Source organism: Euwallacea similis, chromosome 2 (genome assembly GCF_039881205.1).
Source record: "Euwallacea similis isolate ESF13 chromosome 2, ESF131.1, whole genome shotgun sequence".
NCBI classification, from domain to species: domain Eukaryota; kingdom Metazoa; phylum Arthropoda; class Insecta; order Coleoptera; family Curculionidae; genus Euwallacea; species Euwallacea similis.
In genome coordinates, this window is record NC_089610.1 from 3970463 (window position 1) to 3998390 (window position 27928).

The 27928-nt window shown below is 39.3% G+C and overlaps 1 protein-coding gene across 2 annotated transcripts in view; it reads right to left on the bottom strand.

The window, feature by feature from the left end:
- pyd (polychaetoid) overlaps positions 1–27928 on the bottom strand; it is a 46827-nt gene that overhangs the window by 6568 nt on the left and 12331 nt on the right. Inside the window, exons 2-17 of one of the 2 annotated variants that reach the window (XM_066405807.1) lie at positions 6218–6381; positions 5840–6078; positions 5455–5745; positions 4109–4156; positions 3923–4048; positions 3685–3864; positions 3567–3633; positions 3360–3510; positions 2936–3056; positions 2729–2881; positions 2509–2671; positions 2273–2454; positions 1986–2214; positions 1727–1904; positions 387–611; positions 17–315 (exon numbers count right to left, since the gene is read on the bottom strand). In XM_066405807.1, coding sequence (XP_066261904.1) covers positions 17–315; positions 387–611; positions 1727–1904; positions 1986–2214; positions 2273–2454; positions 2509–2671; positions 2729–2881; positions 2936–3056; positions 3360–3510; positions 3567–3633; positions 3685–3864; positions 3923–4048; positions 4109–4156; positions 5455–5745; positions 5840–6078; positions 6218–6381 — 2816 coding nt within the window. The remainder of the gene's footprint in view (positions 1–16; positions 316–386; positions 612–1726; positions 1905–1985; positions 2215–2272; positions 2455–2508; positions 2672–2728; positions 2882–2935; positions 3057–3359; positions 3511–3566; positions 3634–3684; positions 3865–3922; positions 4049–4108; positions 4157–5454; positions 5746–5839; positions 6079–6217; positions 6382–27928) is intronic. The other variant, XM_066405808.1, reaches the window with a different exon arrangement.

Consider the following 27928-nt stretch of genomic DNA (forward strand, 5'->3'; position numbering starts at 1 on the left):
ACATTCCTGTCCGTACCTTTTGTGCTGCAATACCCTATCGCCGTTATATTCTCTCCTGTCCCCGCTACCATAATCACCCCTCCTATCAGGGCCACCATATTCGCCAGTCTTGTACTCACTAGACTTAAACACGTTGGCCGAATAAATGTCTTTACCATTAAACTCTGCAGTGCTCAAGGAAGAAGGGATGTCCGGATCTGATAAGGTATAACCAGGATCTTTGGTAAGAGGCGAATCCGGGGGTATATCGGACGAAGACTGCTGCTGACCTCCTTGAGAGCCATTGCTAAATCCGTACCTGGTATCGTAAGCAGGCTGGAAAAACCAGATTTATATATCACAAAATTTTTGACTTCCACTGCTGCGAACCTCAACGTGATACTCACTTGATAAGGAGGTAAAGCATCATTAGGGCCGTTTTCCAAAGGCATAACGACGCTAGGATCGGAGCTAGCTTTAGTGAGGCGTCCTGGAGCGGGCCCAGGACCGGACCCCGTAGGGGATGATGGGGGTCCTGGGCTGTGCTCAAGGTCGCTTTCGGGAGAACTGGCGTATGAGAGGCGAAGTGATGACATGGGGAAGAGAAAGTCGTCAGAAAGCGATTCTTCGGGCTGTAAGAAATGAGATGTGGTGAGTGAGCACAAGTACATGCAAATGTTTCGTGTTATTATATTCAGTAGGGGTGCGCTTTGGAGGGATAGCTATATGATGGTTTAGATTAGAAATTAGTACTAAATGAGGATAAAAGCGAAATATGTGAGTACAAGGCGAAACTAAATACGTTAGGGCAGGGGCAACCAGCCAAACAAATATAACAACATAAACAAACAAATTTAAAACTTCCATCAAAATTTTGGAGGTCTTAAACTTCCCCGTAGTTTTCTTCCCAAATAGGGGGGAACCTGTCCCCAATCCCCCCTTTTGTTGTCACGCTTTTCTGCTCATATGAGCACTCGTAATAAATGGGCTCTTGTCCATTATTCTTTAAAACTTTTACGCCCCTGTTAGCTGCATTTGATACGTTAACCATATTTGCATAAGCCAACACACTGTTACTCTCACAAAATGAAACACCAACCGGAGTACTTGCATAATTATTATTATTTTGCTCATCATTCTCAGGAGCCTGCGGTTGAGCAGGTCGAAAACACTTCGACTCCTCCGTTGGAACGTACAGGGAACATTCCCTTGAAACGCTCGGTGTGTACTCACTGGGAACGTTCCAAGACTCTAGGTACACAGAACATTCGCGACACATACTTGGTGAGTGATCGTTTCTAGTAATAAATGGGGATGTTCGATGGATGAATTGAGGTGAACTGTACATGGATAAGGCGGTTTTACGAGTGCAAGAACGGGATTGCCTGTGGTGGCCTGGTAGGGAGTTGGTGGACTTGGGTTCGAGATAAATAGGGGGGAAGTATATGTCGGAATAGAAGTCGTAGGCCTGAAAATAATATTGGTCGTATTAGTTGTACCCACCACCGTGCTCGTGTTAGTGCGAGTTGCGTTGCTGACGTTTGACGTAGCGGAGAAATTTCCTTGAGGGGATAATGCTCATTATATGCGAGTGCAATACTACCTATACTATGTCCACGGTTAAATATCCGAACTTTCAGTAACCGTCAGAAATTTGAAAGAGTGCCAAGTTAAGGATTCCTTGAGGAATCTCACTGTTTCCTCCCTTGAAATAGTGAAAAGGAAAAGCTAAAATGATCTCGCTCACCTTGCTCTCAGACATCCACAAAGCCCCACTTTGCTGCTTATCAATGACCTCGCGCACCTTTCTATACCAAGTGTCCGTATTGTCAGTCAAAGTTATCGTTGAATTAAATATGTGTCCCCACACTTTGTCCAGTTTTTGACATTGTTCTAGCAATTTTTTTGAACTTTTATGCGCTGTCCTGAAACATAAGCAACGATAACTATTTTTAATCCGACTTAAATTTAGCCAATAAATGACTTCTAAAAGATCAAATTCATACTTCGGTAGTCCGTGTCGCAGCTGTTTGATCACCATCTTAGTTTCTGCCTTGAAAAACACCACAATGGGGTACATCTGAGCATAGTTCAGACGCTCCACAGCGTTGGGAGTTATATCAAGCAAGGCGTGTTTCCCCGTTGAAATTACGTCCCGAATTGCGGACAATCTTATAATGTTCGCCGTGGATTTCTGGGTCTTCGAGTTATCTTCTGATGCTGTCACATCGATTTCTAACAAACCACGGTGAACATTCAAAATTAAATTCTAATTGCTTAAGAATGGTCTTACGAGGCGATATGAATTTGTCTGGATAATCTTTAAGAAGTTTCTCCCTAGATAGGTCTGCGATGGGTCCAAAGAGGATGACTGGTCTGGTGAATCCTGGGTGTTTTAGTAAAACCTTTTCGTAGGCCGGGAATTTCGATATGGTGTCGGAGAAGAGGATGTCGTCCCAATGCTCTTTACCCAAGCTGTATTATATATTTCAATTCGCAAAAAATCAAAACAAATAACAAATAACTGACCTCTTTGATCTTCTATTGGAACTTCTTCGTCGTTTAAAGAAGCTTCCTCTAGATTCGTTTGCAGACATTTCCTTCTTCGTTGCATTGAACTGAGCAGTGGCTAACTCCTCCGCTCTTGATTTATTTGGTATGATCCCTTTTTGGACTTCTTGATTGTTCCTCCCTGAAACCCAATCGGAGCTCGAATCGTGGAAGTCGCGAAGAGTGAGACATGCCCTACCTATTCTAAAGACCTGCCAACAACCAACCACGCCATTGTACAAGGTGTCAATAACGTGGAACACGTCTCCTGATCTGAAAGACATTTCTCCTTTCGCTGGATTGTCGTAATGGAAGTGGGTTTTGATGTGGAAGCTGTCTCCTTTTTGTGACGCTAAAAATGGAAATGTGTTTGCTAACCTTCTTAAATGGGAAAATTACTACTTACCGACAATGCTGTCGTATTCTTCCTTGCAATACTGAACTATAAGTTCTATCCTGTCTTGCAGACTGAGTAAAAATAACACAGCTTCTTCTCTGGTTACACCCGTCATGTCCATGTCGTTTACCTAAAATTGGATAATTTTTTATGTAAAAGGTTGATAGTAAAAGACCCCGATTTTGGTTAATCACTGCGCGCACTGCTATTTTGCGTATATGAAAATTCCTTTTTTTTCTGACATTTTATAGTTCCAACCACAATTTTTTTAGCTTTCCGAAGACTCTTTTTGATGATCTTGATAGATTTTTAGCTTGCTATGTCTGATTAAAAAAATCTATATGTAATTTACCGCTGAGCCGCAATTCAAGCAATACACATAGATCCGTCAAAGCCCGATGTTAACCTGAATGGACCTCTTGTGACTATTTACCTTGAGAATCTTGTCACCAGGCTGCAATCCCTGCAGGGAGGCAGGACTCCCCGGCTGGACCGCAGTTACGAATATCCCAACGAGGTTTCCTCCTGTTAATCTAATACCCACAGAACCCTCTTTTTGGAATGTTACGAATCTTGCGTCAGGGCTAAAAGTGGCACAATTCTTAAGACAACACATTGGATTTCTTAATACGACACTTACATCGGTTGCTTGGTTTTTTGAATGATCGGATCATCGTCATACAACTGTCTTCTTGAACTATAATAATCTAAAAGAAAATCAATGGAACAAGAACAGAGGAGACTGGGCTTCTACGAACCTTCAGCTCTAGGAGGAGGAGGCCGAGGAGGTTCATCTCTCCCCCCCTTTGACCTGCCATAAATCGCCATACCATTCCTGCTGTCCAGCTGGTTCAAGTTGGCTTCAGTGAGAGGACCTCGTGACCTTCCTCTGGGGGCCAAATTAGATTTTTCATCGCTCAGCGAATTTGGACCACTTACTGGAAAAAACAATAAAAAATCACCATAAGGATCTTTAAATCCTCTCACCACTCTTACTGGACATAGGTTCAGCCTTTTCATCGAAAGATCCATTTTGGTGTAAGTTTGAGCTTCTGGTGGGCGGCTGTACGTAGAGGTTCTGATTGGAGTAGCTTTGATGAGAAGATGTGAGAAAATCATCACCTGGGGCAAAAAATGAATGATTTTAACATGAGACCCTATATTTCTCATAAAAATTCCTACCAGTGGAGGTCTGGTTTCGAGGTCTAACCTCATCATCAGGACAGAAGACTACAAAAGTAAGAAAAGCTCATAAGAATGTAATTTTTGGCACGACTAACGCATTATTCTGACACAGACGCCCAGTATTTCGAGAAAAATGTCTTTATCTAACCCATCGTTATGCTTTCAGTTCGAGAAATAAATTACCGAAAAATTAACACGAAGCCACTATAAATCAAAACTCAGAGCAGCTGGAACATTGCTAAGGGCCAAAATATGAATGTCCTGTTTTAATCCGCCTTTTAAGAGAAGATATACCGTGGAGGCCATAGAACTAAGAACGCCTACTTTTTTTTACCGAAATTGGAATATATCGAGAAAATCTGACAACAATGAAAGAATCTATGTTCTCAAAGTGTCTGTGGGAATCCCAAAGCTTATATTTTATAAAAAGTTAAGGGATCTCCATGTCTCGTCAAAATCTCACGATGACGGCTATTGATATTCAGAAAGAGCTTTTTGCAAAAAATTGTAAAAAGAAAAACAGTGTTATCCGTTCGAACAACTAGACGTCATCTGAATGAAGCTATTTATATGGACGAATTGAGTGTAAAAAATTGATGATTTCAAAAAAAAATCGCACGGCTTAAATACAGTTTATTAAGGATCATAAGGCATGGACTTTGTTCCAGTGGAAGTACGTTCTTTGGACCGATGAAATAAAATTCAATCGGATAGGATCAGATGAGAAACGGTATGTGCGGCGTCTACAAACCAGGAATACAATCCTAAATATATCACAGTTACAATGAAACATGGAGATAGATCCAATATAAGAATATTATGGAGATTGTATGCCGAAGAGAACTTGCTTGTAATTTGAAAATTTCAGCAAAACAACGATCCCATGCATACGGTAGCTAGTGTTAGCATTTAGCTCGATCAGAATTCTGTCTTTTCTACAATGGCCTTCATGTAGTCCCGATCTTAGTCCGATTGAAAATTTATGAAACGATATAAAGAAGGCCTTGAGGCAACAAAATATCGAAAATATTCCAGATTTTTTCAACGCTATTACTTTATTCCTAGGGAGCGCTATTAGGCACTAATTAAGTCCGTGCCAAATCTTCGTTTGAAAGTAAAAAATGTTTTTTTTAGTTTTGATTATTGCAATTTCCTTAAAATTTACATTATTAATTTCTTTTACGATTTAACAAAAATTATTGTGATTTTTTAAAATTACTTTCGAAGGAATTTTATTTCTATTTTTTATATGTCTTTCTTAATTCTATGACCGCCACCGTTCGCGTGCCTCAGGTGCGAATTCGTCGATACATCCAACTAAAAATTAATCAAACACAATTCACCTTTATAAAAGTTATTCACAGCTCCAGTAGTACTAATGGAACTCTGAGTTTGATGGGACACATTGGACGGTCCCACGAAGTCCCTGGCAACGGTAATGTGCAATTTATCTTTACAGCTATCGATAATTTTCTTGGCCTCTTTCAAAGACATCAGATCGTTGCAACTGGTGTTATTGATCTTGGTCACGAAACTCCCTAAGTCTAGTGATTGGTTGGTGTTGAGCAGTTGTTCCCGAGCCTTGGAAGAGATTTCCTTAATGAATAGTTTACAGCCTAGCACAATCCCAAAATCTGTGTACAAATAACGTGAATTAAGGAGAGTTCACACATGTATTGTCCGCCGAAATGTGAGCGAAAATCAATCCAGATTTTGGCAATCACTCACCTTCTTTCTTAGAATTTTTCGTTAAGGTAACCTTTGTAGGAAGGGGCGGGTTTACCCCCAAGGCGGCCAAAGGGGGTGGTCCGCTGTATGAGGCACTATGACCATGGGACAGCTGCAGCGTCCTCCTTTTGATGACCAGAGAGACAGTGTCGCCGCTGTCCCTGAGCACCTGGACCGCAGTAGCGTAGTCCACGTTTTGGAGGGAAATTCCGTTTACCGATATAATACGATCGTTAACCCTAAAAGAAGGAATATGTCAATGATGGAATGAAAAAAAAAGAAATATAGTTCATACTGCTGAGAAAGTTTGAATTTTCTCGTGAAGTAGGAGTATTATCGCTTTCAAGCTTTTTTAAAAAATCATTAAATTTGACTTACTGCAGCAAACGTTCAGCAGGTCCAGCGGCTAAAACATCGCTTACAGCGATGCTGGGATCCCCTGAAGCAAAATGAGGATTGTCTCTTCCTCCCGAAACGGCAATGCCAAAACCAAAGCCCGACACTCTGGTGACGCAGATTTGCTTGTATTCCCATCCTCGTTCCTGAAAAAAAAAACATAAATTTAGATCAGAATCATTACTGTGAAATTTTCATAAATGTCTATATAACAACAATTACTCATTTCGGAATTACTGAAAAACTAGGGTGGGGATTCAGATTATTAGTTATCATGAAACACAGCTTGTCAATAACCATGGCTTATTAATAAATTACAATTTATCCATAAACAAATATCATTTATTTGTTCATTAATAAGTGACTATTTACCAAACAAGCATTTTAATTCATTATTTGCTGAAAATATTTTCCAAATTCCTAGATACAAGTTTGAACTCTCCTTACATTGAAAGATGTGACTTTTCTCACAGGCTCGGAATCAACACAGATATTCTCTGCTTCATTTATAATGTTAGCAACAAGTTGGTCTCGACTTTTAGAAGTGTTCAGGTAAACCGAACATTTTAGTTACCCCCCCCCCCCCCCCCCCCCAAAAAATCAAGGGGATTTAAGTTTGGTCATCGTGTTGGCTAAGCAACTGCATTGAGTTGTGATTGCACCTTATGAAGTAATTAAAAGATTTAAGATGCTCATTGTGTTTTAAATAAATTAAGACTGAAATAAACAGTTTCCTCTTGACCAAACATTTACCGAGAACTCAATACGCTTCTGAAGACAAAACGAGGCTATAAGGACATTCATACATGGCAGCTTTCCGGTCGTTTCGCTTTAGCTAGTCCTTCTAAATCGTTGCTGCTGAGAGACAGCATTACAATTTGATTTAGGCCAACGTAAACGTCACACAATGCTAGGATTAAGCAGAGGTAGAGTAGCGGTCAGTGCCCTTCTAGGGATTTCTCCTGAATGACATGTTACCCTTGGCTAGATCTATTCGTGAACATACTTCTTTAAATCCCGCACGCCTCCATAAAAACTGTCTTGCATCGGTGGCCAGTCAAAACCAGTGGTGGCCATTCAGGCCTTCAAACGGCAACGTTTAAAAGGAACAACCACGTGCTCGACCAAGACCGGTGATCTCTGCAGTAAATGGTCGCCCTGCCGCTTCCACTTTCGACCTTGATTCCGTTCTTCGATTCTCTATTCGATCTTCTACTTCTGCATCTTTGCAGAAGAGACTCGCTGATGTGTCGCTGCCAAATCGTTCGGCGAATGACCCTTCAGATTAAATAATGAACAATAAGCAGGTAGGAACGACCACAAATAATGCTCACATTTTCAACGTCTTGTTTGCATGCACGATAATGATCTCACACAGCATTGTTCCCATTAATTGTAGCGAAGTTATTGTTTTTTTTTAGCCGAGTCAATGTCAAGGTTGACGAAAGGTTCGTTTTAGAAGCACCTACGCGGGTCATGTTACGGGGTTAACGAATGGTCGTTGTGAAGGTAGTGTTTGGTATTTTTGTTTTAAGGAGAATGGAGCTCGGTCTTTATGTCTTGGAGGTCGGAGGTGTTCGTATGATGGTTTCCGCTGCCAGGCGCGTTCGTCCGGAAGATCCCCCCTTCGAGGGGGGGGCAGTGATATGTGATCCATTTTTCATCAGACCCACATCACCGCTTTGGATCGGTGACCTCTCCGTGACTCTTTCAACTTACTAACACCATTATTACCGTTCTAAATGCAATTCGCCGTAGAACAAAAGATAAAACAGGCGTATCCAAGATTAGATCGTATCGTTTAAGATCAGTTAAAACAGCAGGACATTTATTATTAAAATAAGAGCAGGGCCATTAGTTATTATGCGCAGCCCTGATTTGCACAACGCACTGTAACACGCTAAAGCACTTTTTCAGCTCTGTTGGCAACTGCAACAAAAGAAACAAGGCGAACATGCCGAACAATTTAGTCACAGGTATTTAAGTGCCGCCCATTAAACCGGACTCTGTATTATTTCATTTCGACTTTAATCTGCTAAAAGGTTTTTTCAGAAGGAAAAATGTTACTCATTTCGTTATTGGATTGTTTTGACGACAAATTGTGAAGATACGAGATAATTATATGATACTTTACAGACATTCTTGTGCAACATTAGCTATTGCGCGGCTGTCTTTCATCGGCGCAAACTAGGCAGTCCGGCCCCGTGAACACTTCAAAAGCCTCACAAAACGAAACGACAAAAAATGCAATCGAAGGAAAATTTAAATCCAGTTTTGAGCAATCAAACGCGACAAGAAGAATTGGTTAAAAGCAGCGATTCTAATGCTTCGCGATTTGAGGGCGGCCGAGGGCTTGAGCTACCAACATGTCTCTAAGTGCGTCTTTAAATTTAATCCGCGCAGGCGCCAAAAATATACTCAAAAACCTGCAAAGTTATTTAAATTCAAATTAATTACCTTCAACACGATTTCAATGAGTGATTAGTGCGACTGCGGTGATTTAAGAGGCATCGATGCCTAGTTGCTTGCTGATTGCAGTGATTGATAAATTTTATTACGTTTTAACCTCGGATTTAATAAATTCATAGTATTAACGTACTTGAATCTCTAACATGACTATAAAAGAACTTACAATATTGTGTGATGTGTTACGCCTTAAAAATGCAAATCCAAGGTGATTATACATATTGTATAGCGATTGTTCAGATTAGTTCGGGTTAGTTCAGGTTAGTTTAGGTTAATTCAAGATGTCAAGGCGATTGCTGGGTTCCCGCTAGGTTCCGCTCGGTCCCACCGGAAGAACTGCGGGAAAACAAAGGAGGAGAAGATAAGTGAATGTGAGTGTCTTATACCTAGAAGTAATGCCGACAAGGCACTTCTAATGTCAGGTTTCTACCTGGCCCTAGAAGGTGAAGAGGGTGATTTTGGTGAATAGGTGGGTTTACTCCAAATCTCACCCTGCCCAGTTACTCCTCAGCAAAAAAAGGATTAAACCCGAACTGAGCCGAAAATAAAAATTCTGGTTTGCCGCAATGGTCCTGAATCACACATCCAACATTGTTGCTGCTTCTTATGGGAGCGAAAGTTTTTACATCTCCCATTACCAAAGAACCGTTTTTGCTGGCAAAAAAAGCGATTCGCAAACGCAGTAGCCCAATGACATAATCCATTCTTAACAACCGTGTGGTAAGGAGCAGATTTCGTTTTCACTTCATGTGTTCTGTGCCAACGTCCAATAAAACGATTTTTATACGACTAAATAATAATTATTCCTCTCTAAAGAAATTGAGCAACATTTCATTCTTTGCTTTTTATTGTCAGGAAATACTGAATTGATTTTCGAGTGCGTTCCATGTAATTTTGGTCAGTGCTTAATCAATTATGTTTATAGATTTCTCCGTTTTTACATATGACATGCTTGAGTGGTCATAAACAGATGGAATTTATTTAAGATCGTACATCTGTAGTGCTCGCTTAGTTAGCAGTTTGAGGGTGTAGTTTTCATTCATCAGGCCCTATAGATTTGAAAATAAAAAACTTACCTCTTCGGGGTACTAATCGAATGTTAATAAAATATTAAAATTTGATTTGCAATCTAGTTAACAGCATTATTAAATATTAATTTCCATTGCGACCACTTTTCCAGCAGCCCGTTATGAAATTTATCAGATTAATAATTCTGATCCCACGAGACGACTAAGCTAAAAATTGCCTCGGTCTCGTATTAAAATGCTAATGATGGTCAAATTCGAGACTGAGGCTTATCGGGAGTGCAGCAAAGTGGAGTAGCTCAATAACGATTAGGGCTATGTATGTAAATAGCTTCAGTGAGTTCTAAAGCAATTTTCAAGCTTCTATAAGGTGTCGCATTAAGACCGGTTATTTTAAAAATCGAAAAAAACGCTGTGGTTGTGTGAAAAATTCACATGTTTTTATTTTAAAAAAAGGGTATGGCATGAAGATTATTGATGGAACGCAACATTCAATAAATAGCCCTCTCGATCAGCCCCCGAGGGTATTCGTTGTTTCTTTTGACGAAATTTTCAATCACATTTTGGCATAGTGATGACTCAATTTCATCAACGACGCGTTGAATCTTATCGTTCAGTTCAGTAATTCTTCTTGAGTTGCTGGTAACACACCTTCTCTTCCAACAAACCTCAAAGAAAAAAATCCAACGGTCTCAAATCGCGTGATCGCAGTGGCCGCATCGCATCGTCGCGGCGCGCGATAACTCCCTTGAAATTTCGTCTTCAACAATTCCATTGTTTCATTTGCTGTGTGGCAGATTGGGCCGTCCCGTTGAAACCACATGTCTGTAAGATCCATCGCAGCAATTTGAGTCCAGAAGCAGGTGTTTATCATCTCACGATAACGACCGCCGTTGTCCAAAATGCGCACCAAACAGTGGCTCGTGGTGGATACATGGGACGTTGAGGGATCACTTTTGGATTCTCAGTTCCCCAAATGCGACAATTTTGTTCATTGACCATCTAATTCGAAATGCGCCCCACCGCGAGAAGATGATTTTCTTTGAAAAATCACTATTCACTTGTTGTTGCTCTAATATCTATTTTGTGAGCGTTCGGCGCTGTGCATAGTTTGCTAGCTGTAAATGTTGTGTCAACTGAATTATGTAAGTTTGCAAATGAAGATCTATACTCAAAATTCGCTGTAAACTGCTTCCTGAAACTCCAAATTACTGAAAACGATGTGCGCGTCAAGGTGGAAGGATTGTGATTAACACTAACTGCAAGTAATCTTTTCAGCAGATCGAGCTGAACGATCACGGACTTGGATTTGAATTGACCCAATCGCTCCGAATTTCTCGATTAATCCGACCACTGTGCTGATAGTATTTGTGATTACCGAAAAATCCACGATATGTTCGAACCGTCTTCGCAAAACTCACGTCATTTTGATAATGGATTTTCACCATTTTTATGCGTTGTGCGTCCGTGTAAATCCCCGCAACTAAACCTCAATGTTTACACTTGAGACGAGAAAAATGGCGACAAATTCAAAATAACCGGTAATAATGGGACATCCTATATTTTCAGAGGGGCACTCCGTTGGCCTAATTGCTTTACATGAAGGGGGTGGTAGTACCCCCCTCATGGCAAACCCTGTCGACAATACCAACTCATCCCATGTACTTCCAAGAAAAACAAAGCCTCTTTTACGACAAGTCACGTGCGCTATTTTGGAGCCCAGTTTAGCGCTAAAATTAATCTTTGGCTGTCGTTCCTACCGAACTCTTAGGCGTTTATTTTGGCCCTGTTTTCCGGTGTGGCTGCCAGTGTATAAAAAGGAATTGTTGATAAATATGGCCTGATGGAGAGTCTCGACAAACAACGTCACTTTAAATTTATGAAGTCGCTTTAATTGCCTGTAATTGAAGCGGGTTGGCAAGGACGAGGGTCGTAAGTTTAAGTTACACCACAAAGGCGCAAATCTTCCTGGGAAACATAGAGGAATGATACGCTTTCTGACGCGAGATATACTCCTGATGACGTCATTTTAATTACCTGCGTGATTGATGCGGGGTGCGGTAGGAGTGCCACCCACGAAGCTCTAATAAATCGTTATATTCTTCAAAATTGTTTTTACTCTTTTGCATTAAAGAACATAAAGGCTCAAACAACCGTGACCTTTAGCCTTCACATATCCAATGTTATAATTTTCTTCCCTCCGGTTTCTTTAATTAGATGGTCTAGTGGTTCTGTGGGAACGCACCTTTGTGCCGTTGATTTCATTAAGTGTGGGTTATTGCCGCCAACCGAAGCCGATAGGAAACTCTCATTCTTCTATTTACTTGATAATAGCTCGTAAAGGCTTAAGCGGATGCTATCCAGGATATTAAAGCCAGGCAAAAAGCCGGGTAAAGCGGTCAAATAACTTCTTTACAAATAAAAATAAAAGTAATTAACAAAAAGGTATGGTACACAAGCGAACGGTATCGCTCATCGTCGAATTATTTTAAACGTCCTTTAGATAAACGTGGATGAGTGCCGCATAATAATATTGGAATGTCCGGCCCTTGAACCTCATGACGGCACTCTCAAATATCTGTTAAAGAACTCGTGCCACTGAAGCTATTACTGTATGAAATTCAGTTCTATAAAGTTGAACATTTTAAGCGCATGCGAATCCCTAAACATGCTGTTGCAGCAAATTTCTTTTTTTGGGAGTTATTTTTGCGTCATCAGGAGTACCCTTTGAGGGTTTCGAAACTTTCAATATACGTTTTTACACATAACCGAGCTAAATCCTGATAGCCTTATTCGATATTGCAAGCCTCATGAAATACTCGGTTTATTCTGTCTGGCTTCCCGAAAATTGGAAAAAGTTACCTGCTAAAAGAATATCAGAGGCATTACTGATATTACGTAGTTGCGAGATAGTTTGCACATAATAGATAAAAATTGAAATTAGCTTCCTGCCCAGGCAGACCTGGCTGGTTATAGATCGAGTTGGTGGTGAGTTTATGAATTTGTAATATTTTCGTTAAGATTATGAATTCGTTGAGTTAGAAAAATTTGCGAAAGTTATGGGTGCTTCACTTTTCTGGTTCTAAAGTTGAAAAAGTCATTTGTCACAATAGAAAATACCAATTTATGGTGATAAGGGATCTGACTATAAGAGATTTCTTCCTTTTATGAAGTATTATCAGTTCACCCTCCATCCCCCTTTGGGAACCTCTTATTCAGTCTACTTCTAGGAATCATGTGAAACAATCATGGCAATAAAAGTCAAAATATACTCAAAAGAAAATATCATAAATTTTAAAAAATACCTTCAAAAGAACGTAAAATGAACAGTAAATACTTTTATGGTGCCGCTCTACTGAGTGATTTACCGCTTCCTTGCATGCACCTGGAATCCTCTGGTTTGTTTATTTACGTTAATTTTTGCATATTGCAAAAAATTGTGCATTCTCCCATTCATGGACTATTTAACTAAATAAAAAAAGCCATTAGAGTGAGTTACAATAAGCAGATTAAAGACACCGAAATCCTAAGAGTATTAATGATATTGTGATACCTGTCGAGTTGTACACAGTTTAATTATAGATTTAAGAAATGGTCTGGACGGAGACTTCCGTTGTGTTTCTCTTATAATATTTAATACACAAAATGTTTAAGACCAATTATAAATAAAAAACAACTTAATAAAGCTACTTGCAATAAGAAGTTACTTATATACAGGGTGTACCATATCATCACGGAGATGTTTCAGGTATGGTTTCAGATATGGTACTCTACCGACGATTTTAACATTTTGTTATAGAGAATTTTCAAGAAAATAGATGTATAAAATTTCAAAAATTTAACAAGACCTACCTGACTAAACTAACCGCAAAATATGGGAAACTTTCCCACTCTGTATATCGAAAATAGCGCGTTTTTGACCATAGGCCTTTTGGCAATGTTTAATTGTTTTGCAGAGTATTATCGCTCCCTGAAATATCTCTATGATGATATGTTACACACTGTGTATACAGGGTGGATCGAATGCGTACTTGTCTACATAAACATAATTTTTTTTAATGGAACCCGACGGATTTTGTTCAATATTTGATCTATTAGCAAATTTGGTATATTTCCATACTACTTTATTAACATTTTTATATAGTATCTACTGGAGTGGAGTTTCCGACGTTAACTTATTAGCACATCAACATAAAATCGGACATAAAACGTTGTATGTAACGCGTACGTCGTGAGGTTTTAACGAGCACACGCACTGGTACGCTCGGATCGGCGATGGTACCGCCCATTGAATCGGCATCGCCATCTTCGGCATGTGTTTTTAACCACATTCCTTAGCAACCATATAGTACCTACCCAGTAAATAATTTTGATTTATCTTAGTTACAACATTGTAAAGTTTCATTTCATAATGGTTTCTAGTTCGTCAGATTCTCGTGAAGATATCAACGTCCCCCTAGCATGAATATAGAAAAATCCACCTATAAAGGCCGCTTTCTTACACACCTTGACATTGAGAGTATTCGAAATATTATCGGTAAGTCTACACATACGACAATAATTAACATTGAAAATGTTGTGGTTCGGAGCCGATTTAGTGCATGTACTCCTTTATTCGACTCATCCATCTATGGACTCGCTCGCAAGTTCGCTCGGCCATAAACTGTTTCGCTTCATAAAATCTCACGTGACGTGTTTATCACACACATAACTATTATATACGAACTTGATGTGATGACTGATTCATGTTTTTGTGGCAAAAATTACGTAAAAATTAGCTTTCAATTAAATCAAACTAACACGCAGAATTTATTTGCGCCATTTATATGCTCCGTCGAGTGTGGAGTTGGCGCTGACCCGCCGTTGGGCTATCCAACTAATTCTAACTTTTTGACGTTGGCGTCCGCAGTTCTCGTCGTTCAGCGAAACCTATCGATGGGAACAGGAGATCGTGTTTGTCATTGTCAAAGAAGAAATCACGGGTTAGATTTTTGTTGTTAAGTTCGTTTATGCACCTGAGCCCGAAGGGAGAGAGAGAGGTGCAGAAATTTCTCGGCAAACAAAAAGAGGGAGAGATATACTCCTCGGGCTAATCCGCAGGGCTTCAAGGCTTCGCATGTGAATAACCGAATTTAGCGCGCAAACTCAACGCTAAATCCAACTTCAACGTTGTAGATTTGGCTGTCAAGCTGCTATCAATCGACGTTCGGCGTTGGCTCCGAAGTCAAACCCAAACTAAAATAAAACACAAACCAAAAACGTTCCAACAGACTTACTATCGCTTAATTGCTTCGGAGTTAAAAACCTACTAATAACCACTTTTTATGGCCATAATTCCCAGTGTTATTGAACTTATTAATCTCAGCCGAACCTGTCCATTAAGACGGCTATTAAACTAAATATTCACGTTGTTCCTATAGGCAGATACGACTTGATAATTAACAAATGTTTCTTTATTGCTTTAATGAGCTTTAAGCGAATAGGTGCCAAATTCCTCGTGAAAGAAAAACTTGTATCGCCCCCCAATGAATAGCTCCCGCCCTATTTCGGTTCCTGCATCGAGAACATCTACATGGCCTGGTGCCTACAAGAATGAAAATTATATTCCTCGACTCCGACATATAAAGCAACTTGCAAAGCTATGTTACATATTCAAATGAGATTAGACGTAACAGAGGGGGAACTGGTATGCAGAATAGTTCGCAAGGTGTAAAATATTTAAATTTCCAATGTTTATTGCATAAAGCCGAGGCCTAGGGCTTTGTGGTGGATATATGTGGGAGAAAGCGGACCGGTATAGATTTCCGTTATTTCTTTAAATGAATTTTTGCTACAGTCAAATATTTCAACCAAAGTTTGCTTCGGGGATTCACATCATGCATTAAATTCGCGTTTGCATTTTTTCCATACGCACGCTCGAATGGCTGATGTGGCTCTTGAATCTCCGAATTCCTTTGCCTCCGAAAGTTTGCATGGCAAACAGGGATCTCGGGGGCATGAAGTTAGCATAACTACACGTGATACCCTCGATATTGTCAAAATCGGGGAGAGTGAATTTATCCAGGCGAGAAAATAAAGGATTCTTGCATGTCGTTCGGAACAGGTTCGTTCGAGTACCACTTGAAGTCTATATTTACATAACGACGCCCTGTTGAGCTCCGATTTAGAGCAAACTGCATCATTTCGTAATCGGCACTCAACACAATCGTTAATCCACGTAATACCTCCAAAGTGTAGTCGTAAAAAGCAGGAAATCTGCTCATCCTGAAAACTAATTTCTATTTTTATTACGAGAGTGAACAGTCACTCGATGTGCGTACCGGTACGATCTAGTGCGAGAGGGCTATTTTTGGACCCGGTGCCTTTTATACGAGGCAATGCTCTATAAAAAGTAATAATTTTCAGACAAAACCGTTTTTTGCGGCCCTTCTTGACTTTTCCATTAGCCGCCAAGCTACCCTCCAATAATATTGTTTCAAAGGGGTTTAGTTTTCCAATTTTCAAGGAGCCAGAGGGGATAAAACAGGATATTTGATGGGAGTTCAGATGTTTGATAAGATTCTCAGGGTTTAGCTGAATATGGTGAGGTAAAGCCGCGGGAATCTGTTGAAAGTTTTAACAACACCGAATCCGGAAACTTTTGTTGTAGTTTTATTGCGGACAAGCGAGTTGCGATTTATTTTATTTGGTCGGTGGCATTAATGTTAATAATGCTGCATAAATTGTAAGTTCAAGTCAATGAATTGATCAATTTTAAAAATTTTAATGAACGTACTTCGGGCCTAGACGTCTAGTAAAAAAAATCCCAAAGGGGCTTCGGAGGTAATTGGATATTTGCTCGTTTCTAGGCCTGTGCGGAACACCAACGCCAACGACCTTTCTAAAATAGTAATAATAAATCATGAAAATGATAAACTGTATAAACATAAAATTTAAATGTTGCACTTGTTGCTGTATAAACAAAAATTTTGTTCTCAGAGTTTGTTGGCTACCACTCTTATTTTATTGGTCACCACTATATATCAAAAAGCCGCTTCGTTTTCGATATACTTCGATGTACTAGAGCACAAAATTATAATAAAGTACAAAATTTCATTAATTTATCTCGGAACGCTTCGAAAATATTAATAAAAAACCATCCTCAGGAACCAACATTTCGCATCCTGTAGATCGAAAACAAAGAGCCTTTCGATATATCTTTATATGAAGTTTTTGTCGTATTTTGGGGCCTAGAATACGTGGTTGAATTTATTGCACTATATTCAGAAACGCCTCGTATATTTCCATTACTTTTTTTTAAATAGAATTTCTACATAAGCAAGTTGCTCCACCTTACCCTGTAGAATATGAGAGAATCTGGGTTCCTCGTGGAATTCAAATTTCCCTTTTTAATGATGGTAGTAATTTATAACCGCATACCGCTTTTTTTGGTGCAAGCAATGCTTAGATCTAATACCCAAAAGCTTTGAAAGAAATAACTAAAACACAACTTTATTTTCTCAATTTTTCTCTCTATTTTCTCATTTTTTTCTCCTTATGTTCTATTCTCTACTGCTCTATTTTCGCTCTATTTTCCCTGCCTTACCGCCATATACGCACGACACATGCATGATGAATATACGCACTTTTCGACGCACCCTGTACGACCTTACCCTTTCGATTGCAATCCAAATGTACACTTATCAAAATGGCAATCCCTTTATCTGCCAACTACAATCTATTCTCTTCTGATGCTATTTACACCACTCATGGCGATCTAGCATTAAAATTTATCGTCCGTTGAGCTTTTATTATTTTTTTTTTAAATCTCCTTCGCTGCTAAAAAGGTTTATAATCATTTTTGCAGTCATAATGGCATTCGTGTGGCATTTCCGTTCGAATTACAATTCGTATTTGCAACGCGTTAACGGCGAAAGTGCAGACTAGAGTCATGACAAAAAACGACCCATAAAAACCGGATTCAATATGCAATTAAGCACATAAAGCTTATTTTTATCAATAATTTAATAAACTGGTTTAGATAGTAATTTAATGGGTTGGGGTATCTTTCGAGGGCAGGTGCGAGCTCACGGACCCTTCTCAACAGCCTCTTTCGGTTTTTTATTATTGCGCTCATAACGAAGAATTTTATTGTTTAAAAGATCGCAAAATGCACGGCACGATTTTAACGAGCCTAATTCAGGAAGAATTTTAATTGTGAGATGCTTGGCAGCAATTTTAATGAATGAATGCAACATTACAAGTCAGCCTGAACTAATTCATTCCCAGCGTGTTCAAATGGGATTATTGAAGCATTTTCTTGGTATTTCCTGACCTCGGATCGCTTTGCATTGCCAAGACGGATGGAAAGAATTGTTGAGTTAATCGCTCAGGCGGGAGAAAAAAATAATGGCCCGATGGTGCTCAAAGAATGGCACAATTCAGACTTTCAAGGAATCTGAAAGGCAAATAAGCTCGGGATGTAATTCTAGGCACCAAAACATGACAAGTTATTTTGGTAACTCTATTTCAAAAAGCCGAAAGACAAACTTCCGCCTGCTCTGTTACCTATCCCTGAAACGTTATTAAAGTTAGCTTTTGTTATCTTAGCATTTTAGGCGTGAAATTTTAGGTAATTTATGGCCAAGCCATGATTATAAGCGGGAAAATTACTAAATTTACGTTACGCGTTGCTAAACTCCATACTAATGGTTTTATTGGTTTGCCAGCCAGAGCAAAGGAAGGAAATTAGGTTAATTGTTAGTAATGGGGGTATTTGAGTGTAATAGGGGTCTCCCTAAAATTCAATTTATTACATTGTCATCCTAACAACTTAATGTTGGTTATAACGCCATAACATGGGTAATAGTGCGACTAACATATTTGTCACATTTAACATTCACAGTGAGCTTAATAATAGCGTTGTCATTAAGCTCATCTCACCATTCTGACGAAATTAACGCGTTTCAAGAAATATAAGTCCTAACAAGAGTTTTAAAGGTATTTCTAATATAAGCTCTAGTTAAATTCGTCAATCGGACGACTCGGGGAATCCCATGTCCCAACCTGCGTGTCAGTCAGGAACGAATGATGATGTACACCCCGTGCGTGCCATAAGCTTGCTATACACAATTTTCTTTATACTATATATAAATAATGAAAAAATTAATCATCACGATGGGCCACATAAAAACCTACGAATTGCAAGCAGCAAAACACATCCATGACAGTCGACAAAGCGCACAGTGGTTCAAAATACTAAAAAATTTTAAATTTCCCATGTTGAATAAAAGTTTCAATATAATTCCTCTCTTATGCAGTTTTTTTATTAAATACCTTAATAAATATGCTTTCTGTTAGAGTACACAATTTTATGCGGGTCTTACTTGCGAGTAAGGTAGTTGATATTATTTTTGAACGCTTGAAAGTTTGTGGTCAAATAGAATTTCGGGGCGCTCTTGAAGCTGAGGAAACTCTATTTGGTGAAAGTAGCAGGAAGAGTACAAAATGGCCGCTAACGAAAGACGCTAAGGAAATCTTATTGTATTGAATTTATTTGAACTTTTACCATGCAACGACAGCTTTGACGCACTGTAATGGACAGATATGTCTACAAATATTTTTTCGTGTGACCTATTGTGATGACTAATTTCCTCATTATTTAGATACAGTATCGTTCGTTCCATGCACCGTTTGAACAACGAACGTTTAGTTATTTATTAATTTTTTTGTGTGAAAGGTGAAGGTGAGTTTTACCTTTAATCGTATAATTCATCAATGCCACCAAATAACGTAACGTAAAATAACGCCTTGAACAAAATTAATTTTGTAGTATGGAGGTAAATAGCGGTTATTTCCAGTATTCAATAAAGTAATCACAAAAAATTTGAATTTTTTTCATTTACCCATTTTTCTTAATAAAAAAATTACAAATAAAGGAACGTACCCTTCAAAATTTGAGAGGTAAACCACATCTTCGTCAAAACGATTCAGTGATATCTGACTTTTAAAGGTCTTCCTGCCCCCACCTCGAAGTCTGCAATTTTTATTGTGATAAATTAATTATGAACTAGAAGCTTTTTACCAGAGACTTTGACAAGTTGTCATATCAACGGGGATAATGACAGTGACTTCAAACTTGGAGGTTATAATCAGGTCACAACTACCTTTAAAATGAGGTGTCACTCGATACCCCTTCCATTTTAGGGATAACTGTTACTCCCGTTCAGGGGTTGAAAATAGAATAAAAGATTGTCCCCTCGAATCAAAAATTGACAGATCCGAGTGTTTTTACACAGTTTCATTTTAATTTCTGAAGTTTTCGTTGGGCCACACTGTATATTGTGGCAATTCATCTCGACGGAAAGAAAGTCCTTAATCATTTCTAAGCACAAGAAAGAGGAAATCGCACGCATTTCAGGTATTTATGTTCTTGAAACTGAAAAATGGGATTATGCTAGCTCTGACCGTGCGGAAACCATGAAGAACTTCATGGCAGAAAGAAACATTGATCAAATAATAATTCCCGCAGTAATGGCTACATATCTCCAAACTCTCGATACTGCCATAAACAAGCCATTTAAAGATCATTTGCGTACGGAAATCAATGTCTACCTTGATAACAGAATAGGGAGAAATCAACGTGGAAGGCCTGAACTGCAAGAAGTCGTTGGTGGGGTAAAGAATGCACGGAATAAATAACGGATACCTGTGTTGCTAACGCCTTACGAGCAGGCTTCCTGGACAAGAAGAGCTCATTTGAGGAGAGTGCTATTGCTCAACATGGAAGGTTAGAGTCGATGGTCTTGAAATGAGGACGCAGCAAATTCAGACTGGAATTCGAGGTTTGAAAATTTATGATGATACAATAAGGATGTATCAAATATAAACAAGACTGTTTTTTTTTAAATTACGGAGAAGTCCGTGACCATGAAGGATGATGCGCAGATGACCTGCGCCGTTAGGGAGAGGGGGGAACCGACCGGAAATCGCTTGAGTCCCTTTTAGTCTGAAAATAAACCATGAGCGACACAGAAGTGGAGCAACGGATTGTAATCAAGTTTTTGGCCAAGGAACGGGTGAATCCCACTGAAATTTTGCGGCGATTATAGGCACTGTTCGAGGACAACACCCTGTCAAGAACCCGTTGCATGGCACAATGAATTTTCGGGAGGGCGTAAAAAAATCGAGAACAAGAGCTACGCTCGCCGTCCAAGGACAAATGTGACCAAAATCAACATGAAGAGATCCGACATTTCATGAAGAGAAATTGGCGCGTAACTTTCTGGGAAACCGTAGAGGCACTAAACGTTAGTTATGGAAGTGTCCACCAAATCGTGACAGATGATTTGAAAATGCGCGCACTGTCTGTTAGATGAGTTCCCCGTCTGTTATCGGAGGATCACAAGCAACATCGATTGGAGATTTCTCAGCGATACTTGAATCGATTACACTAAGAGGATGAAGCCTTGATAAACTGCATCATTACCTCTGACGAAACTTGGGTACACCACTACACGCCCGAATCGAAACAGGCGTGTATGAAGTGAAGAAAAAGTGACGAGAGAGGGTCGGTTACGGCAAAGACGCGCTTATTGGCCGAAAAGGTAGTGGTAACAGTGTTTTTTGATAAACAAGGAGCTTTTCACGTTGACTTTCTCCATGATCGACGCACGATTGACACACAATATTATAATAAATTAGTGGATGCCGCTAAATTGCTATTTCGAAGGAAAAGGAATAAACAATTGCTCATAAGTGTCAATCTTTTGCATGACAATGCCAGGCCTCATGCTGCCAGTGCTACGAGACAAAAATTGGATGCACTTGTCGGGGAAACATTGGACTATTCGCCTTATAGCCCCGCCTTGTCCCCTTGCGACTTCCATCTTTTTGGACCTCTCAAAGCGCTTGGAGGCCACACTTCGACGACGACGCCATGGAAGCATTCGTACTCCAACGGCTACAAGAACATCCAAAGAGCTTCTACGATAATAGCTTTCAATCCGATGGGAAAATTGTATTTCCAGGGCGGAAGACTATGTAGAAATATAATATGTTTCTAAGCTTAATTAAATGAAGTTAGAAGGTTTGACGAAACGAATCCCGTTTCTATTTGATACACCCTCGTACGACAAATACAGTAGTTCTACATACACAATGTATCTTATATTCAACACCTATAATTTGAGCCATTTATTTCTTCCCTCTCGTGTGCTGCTCTCCAACTCTTTTCTTCCGCCCTTCCAATTCAGGATTGAAAATTCGGATTTCGAGGTTTCACTCATGAGCGTCCCATCCCAGCACATTCCTTTGATGCGACCCCGCAAGGGTCTCAAAGTAATATTTTCAAGACGTATTAATATCGAACAACAGTTCTAAGAATGCCGCGAACCAATAAGTAAGTCAATGTTATGGCTTTGACCAGTAGCTGATAAGCTAGTTTTCTCTCCATATAGATAATAAAACAAAGGCGACTGGCGAACGCAAAAGAAATTGAATTATCATTAAAACCAATAGCGATGGCCAAGTAAAAAAGACTCGACGGTTAATTTCACACATTCCCTTCATCAATTATTTCTTGTCACTCCCATTTAGAAACGCCGTAACGAATCGAACAGTAAAAGTGAAAATTATTAGCGATAGATGTGTACTTTTTGTTCGCAATCAAAGTCGCATGACAGCTAAATGTAATTTATCTCACTTGTCCGTTAATGATCTGTTATGCACCAAGGACATGAAACCCGTTATTATGGCCCAATGTGAAGGTTAAATCCCGAAGCGAAGCGTTACAGCTCTCCAAAAATCACAATTTATTTCCTGTCTAACGAACTTTGTAACACTCATCTTTTCGGCGATAAGAAAACCAAAATAACGCCCCCTATACTTCTTCCCACCGAAAAGTATATACAACCGGAAATTTGAACCAACCACTTGAGCTGGTGATGACAAATTCAAACCAAGTTCCGTCTCCGACATCATCGCTTTCAATGGAAATCGGTTGGTTCTGGTTGGTTTAGGTACTTGATGAAAGGAAACCGCTCTATCGTCAATATATTTCGGTCAAAAGTGCACTTCGGTCATTCGCTTAAAATTGGCGTTTGCTTGCGTTGAGAAGGCAATTGCATAATGCTCAATTATTTTCTGAAGAAATTAAAGACGTTACTGCTCTAATTCAAAAAGACCAAATTTTCCAACCCGGGAAAAGATTTTTCCTCAGTGGTGGCAAAAAAGTGGGTTTGGAAGAAATTTTAAGCGAGATTATTTTCTTATTAGAATCTGCTTAGGAATTCACTCCGAATTACTCCGGAAACAATAGAACAATCGCGAAAAAACCAGGACTGCAAATGCAGGTACCTCGCGTCACCAAAAAAGGACATATTGGTTTTTGTCTTGGTTTCCTCATCGCTAATTGGCGGTGTCCACTTTGAACTGTCGGCTAACCGGACTACTTTGACCTTTCCAACCAAGTTCATTTTATTCATTATAAATAAATTTATTACTTTGTTATTCTCTTCCATGTACCAACGATATGACATTTATCTAGACGTTAAAACGGCATTAAGCAGTATTAAACAACCAAAATGCACTGCTCAAAATAATTTAGGGAACAAGGACAATTACTGACAAATCCTTATATTGAAGAATGGGCCAATGTGTTATTCACAAATGAGTTTCGGTTTGGACTTTGACCTGATACTCGAAGGCAACGCGTTTGGCGTGAAATTGAACGACTAGAATGAGAAACGCATTTGCATGAAGTCCATAATTATGGAGGAGTTCCATGATGGTATGGGGTGGTATCATATTGCATCATCGAACCGAGCTTGTTTGTTTGCCACAAATGCTGAACCAAGTGCGGACCATGTGCTCGAACTTTTCTTTTCTCTTGAATTTGCTGCTGGCACAGAACTCTTCTATATACAAGACAACATTCGTCCACATATTAGCCAGGCTACTACGCGTTGGTTTGGGGACAACAATGTAACTCTCATGAACTGGCCACCCCGATTACCCGACTTGGATCCCATAGAGCACATATGGGACATGCTGCAAAGGCAACTCAATCCGCTTATAGCGCGTGTTCGAGGCAGTTTGGCGTTTCAGATTATTTTCAGAGAGCTGGGGTAACTTTTACCACAAAACGCTACAGACAGGGCGATTTTGAGTATGCCAAGACGTCGCCGTGCTGTTATTAATGCTTGTGGTGGTGACACGAGGTAATGAAGAAATTTTATGTGAATTTCCTTCTTGTCGATTTCAGAATTGCTACATTTAATTTGGGTTACCGATATACGTAGTGTGGAGCTTTGTTAAATAAAATTGATTCAAACAAGTGCTAGTAAGCTGGGTGAATTCCTGTTTATTTTATGATCACAAAAGTTTATAATTTATGTTATGAACACTCTGTGTAGGTGCTGCAGTTTCATCCGAATCGAAAAGCGCAACGTGTGCTATTTTAAAGATTTCATCTTCACTAGAAACCGCGACAGCGATATTTACCAGAATTCCACTTCTTCAGTGCTAATTGAGACCTTGAAACAATTATTCGAGGAAATCGGTCACTGTATCTTCCACTGCAGATGCACTGATCTTATCAAACGACCAGACCTCTAGTACCAGACCGCTGTTAATGGGAGTTACAGAATTTTTTATAGCGATACAAAATCAACATTCAAAACAGGCGCTCGCAGCACTCATCAAAGGTAGACAAACCTTTTAATCAGGCATTTTTATGCATCTATGTTCCCCTAAGAATTCGTGTACAGCAGTTCTAATTACATTTCATTATTACTTTAATGCGATGTTAACAAAACGCGTTTGTTGTTGTACCAAATTGTTTACAATGTTGCCCAAGTTCGAGGATAATCACGTTGTTCAAACAAGATTTGAAATATTTGCATTCTCCTAATACGTATTGTACTCGCATAGATGAGTGCGTTTCTGTTATGGTGCTTCGCCAGATGTCTTACCTGTATGTAAATAGAGACAATTATTATACATTTGAACAAGCTCGAGTTGTGAAAGACCCTGATTTCTTTCCCATCTTATTCATCAGTTCACACCGCTCTCTAATACTCAAGTCCATAAACATGACCAAAAGAACGAAAATGTATGAGATTAGACGGCGTGATATTTTATCATAACATCAGCAGGTGTTAAAGTGACGCAACGCCCCAGACTCAGACAAAGGTTATATAAATAATTTACTCCCACAGTAAGGAGGTATTTCATTAATAGCGCACATTTATTAAGACGCGTACTGAGTGATACATTTCACAATCCTGGGAGAATATAAGAATCTGCTTTGATATAAAATGTGAACAATCCGTTATAATATAAAACCTGACGTCGGTCCTAAACTTGCAACTCAAACAAAGCAGGAAAGTGTGCAATAGCCCCAAGTGCATTTTCTACTTCTGCCTCGACTGATCGTTTTGCTTTCAGTGAAATGGAAATACTTTGGGTGCCGCTTGGTGGCAGTACCGTTTTTATGACCTAAACATTACTGATGCACGTATGTGGCCGACTTTATGGCCGGTCGGAATGTAGACTGCACTACTTCATCACAGCCTTAGAAATTCAGTTTTTCTTTTCGATTTCCTGCCGTGGAATGTGAGATATAGAGTCTGAAACAAGCTTGGAATAAGTGAAGCCCTGAACGGGTTCTAGCAGATGGTTTTTTTGCCAATTCCGTCATTGTCATGGGCGGCCTCGTGTTGGAGCACGAAAGTGTTTGCAGGATTGGGATCGATACCCAATCAAAACAAAACAAACTAACACGTGGTTTTGCCAAAATTCGTGACACCGGAGCTACGCTTTTGATTAAGAAGGCGGCGGAAACAAAACAACAACGCTCCGGTTGTTAATGGCGTCTCCGCGTTTCCTCCTGTTTCGCTCGCGATTATCAAATTTTCAGTGAAAACAGGGAAAACATTTGGAAAAGTTTGTGAGAAATTGAAGGTTTCACAAATTTCATCACATTTTCTTCAATCAAAATGTTTTTAGTTTCATTTTACATGTCCGTGTTTCACCTCTTGCTCAAGTATAGATAACTAAATCGTATTCAAGCTTAGAAGAAGCCGCACATGGGTTTTTATTAAATAAAATATAGAGTGAATAGTAGCGGAACCGACTCAGAGCAGGGTCATGTAGGAGATTTTCAAATATGAGGATTTATTGCAAATATTTTTTTTTTACGGTTAGTAGTTGAGGAGATATTGACCTCCGCAGTTTCGTAAATTTCTAAAAAACTACATATTTTAGCAATGCATCATCACAACGCAACCAAATGTTATTCTTATCAACATCTTTTTAATTGGTAGAAATGTGGAATCGATAGATGCTCATTAATGTTGGATTAAGGGTAAGGTCTAAAAGTGTTGGGATTTTTTAATCTGTAAAGTAACTTACAAACGAGTATTACCGTTTAATAGCAAATTTTATTCTAAAACTTTTATTCCCCTTGGAAATTTATCGAAAACCTTATCATTTTTGAATCGCAGCTTGGCGAAATAGATCCGATCCAAATTTAAAAGGATTACCCATCATTTTGACTGGTAATCCCTTTAAATCCTTTTAAATTTGGATTGATTTTATTCCGCAAAGCTGCGATTTTATCAAAAATGATATGATTTTTGATAAATTTGGAAGGGAAATAAAAGTTTTAGAATTAAATTTGCTATTAAATGGCATTGTGTATATTGAAAAAACATCATCAATCTATTTCTACCAAATTGAGTTAGATTATGAATTTCCCATGAAAAAATTATTTAGTGTGGGAGACAATGGGGATCTCATTACCATTCCACACTTTTGCCAATGAATAATCGTTTTGGTATTGAAAATAAATCGTTCTCCCACAAACGGTCGATAAGTGTTTATGTGGCAAGTTTTTATCAAATCAATCAAAAGAACAACAAAAGTTTCTGTCCGAATGAGTAAAAGGTGAGTGTTATTCTCAGTTACTTTTAACCGAGAATTGTATGCTCCTCCACCGCTCCAGCCAATCCTTATGTGCGAGGCGTTATTCCCAAATAGCTCTTTTATTCTCTTCGCAATCATCGCACTTTTATTTCCTCCTTTCCTGCCCATCTCAGCGCAATTTGTTGCTTCTTCGAATGTTATGTTTCCTTTTAAATTTAGAACATCCATGATCATTAAACCTTCATTCGGATTTCTCACTTAGGAATATTCCCCACTAGGGACTGATAACTGAGCTCCTCTATAACTAAAAATCATCCCAAAATGTGCATGTTTATTCCACGTTCTGTCCCCATTTTCCCTGCTCATTAGTCCCTTTCTGCCTACTAATAATCCTAATCTACATTGCCTCGGAGAAGTTCTCTTCACCAAACACCAACTTCGACATCGCCTCGAGTGCACACTCAAAGTGCGAAATTATCCCTAAAATTAATAAATATTAGGGCAAAGAGGGACAACCACAGGGAGGGCCTAATTCATAAGTTTATAAGTGCTTTTCACGTGTCGGTCTCCGACTATGGGTCCCTGCTGAAAATTGCCTTAATAAGATTTGGGATTCGATCCCTCGAGCGACATCCTTTGAAAAGGTTGTAATTAAGGTAAGTTTGTTTGCTATTGGATGTCAAATAGTTGGGAACGTTTGAGTTTTGGGATTTTGGGTGGCTGGTTAATTGGCTCTTTGTCTTGGATATTCCTACAGGATGGATCGACGGAATTAAGACGACACTGAAGATCAAGGAAACCGTTGATTTTGATGCGGGTGAAACTCAAATCCACCGCACGATGGTTCAAATATCTATAAAATAAGCTGTGCATCTAGGGAGTTTCGTTAAAGCTCGTCTGAAATTAAATTGCAGTATTATTTTTTTTAAGTGAAACAAGGACTTTCGCTTCAAACCAGTGATTTTGATAAGATTTGGCGTTCAAAAGGACCCATCATCGCAAATCTTTTATTTCGACCCACCAGAGAGGGGAAACTGCCCTCTTCTTCGCTAAGATCCAATTCGGCTCATCAGAGTGCACCTTTATTCCCTTTTGATATTTTCCGAAATCGAACCTGTGCACCTATGTGCAACAGTCGTCCTTGGCAGATTGTTCTACCAAGAGTAAAACCGAGTACTTCTCCACTTTCAAATGATAAACCTGCATTGTAACAAATATCTACGCGACGTGCTACCGGACTAGATGATGCGTAACGGTCTCCTCCTCTTGCCCGAGGCCTCAAAACATTTGCCTTGCA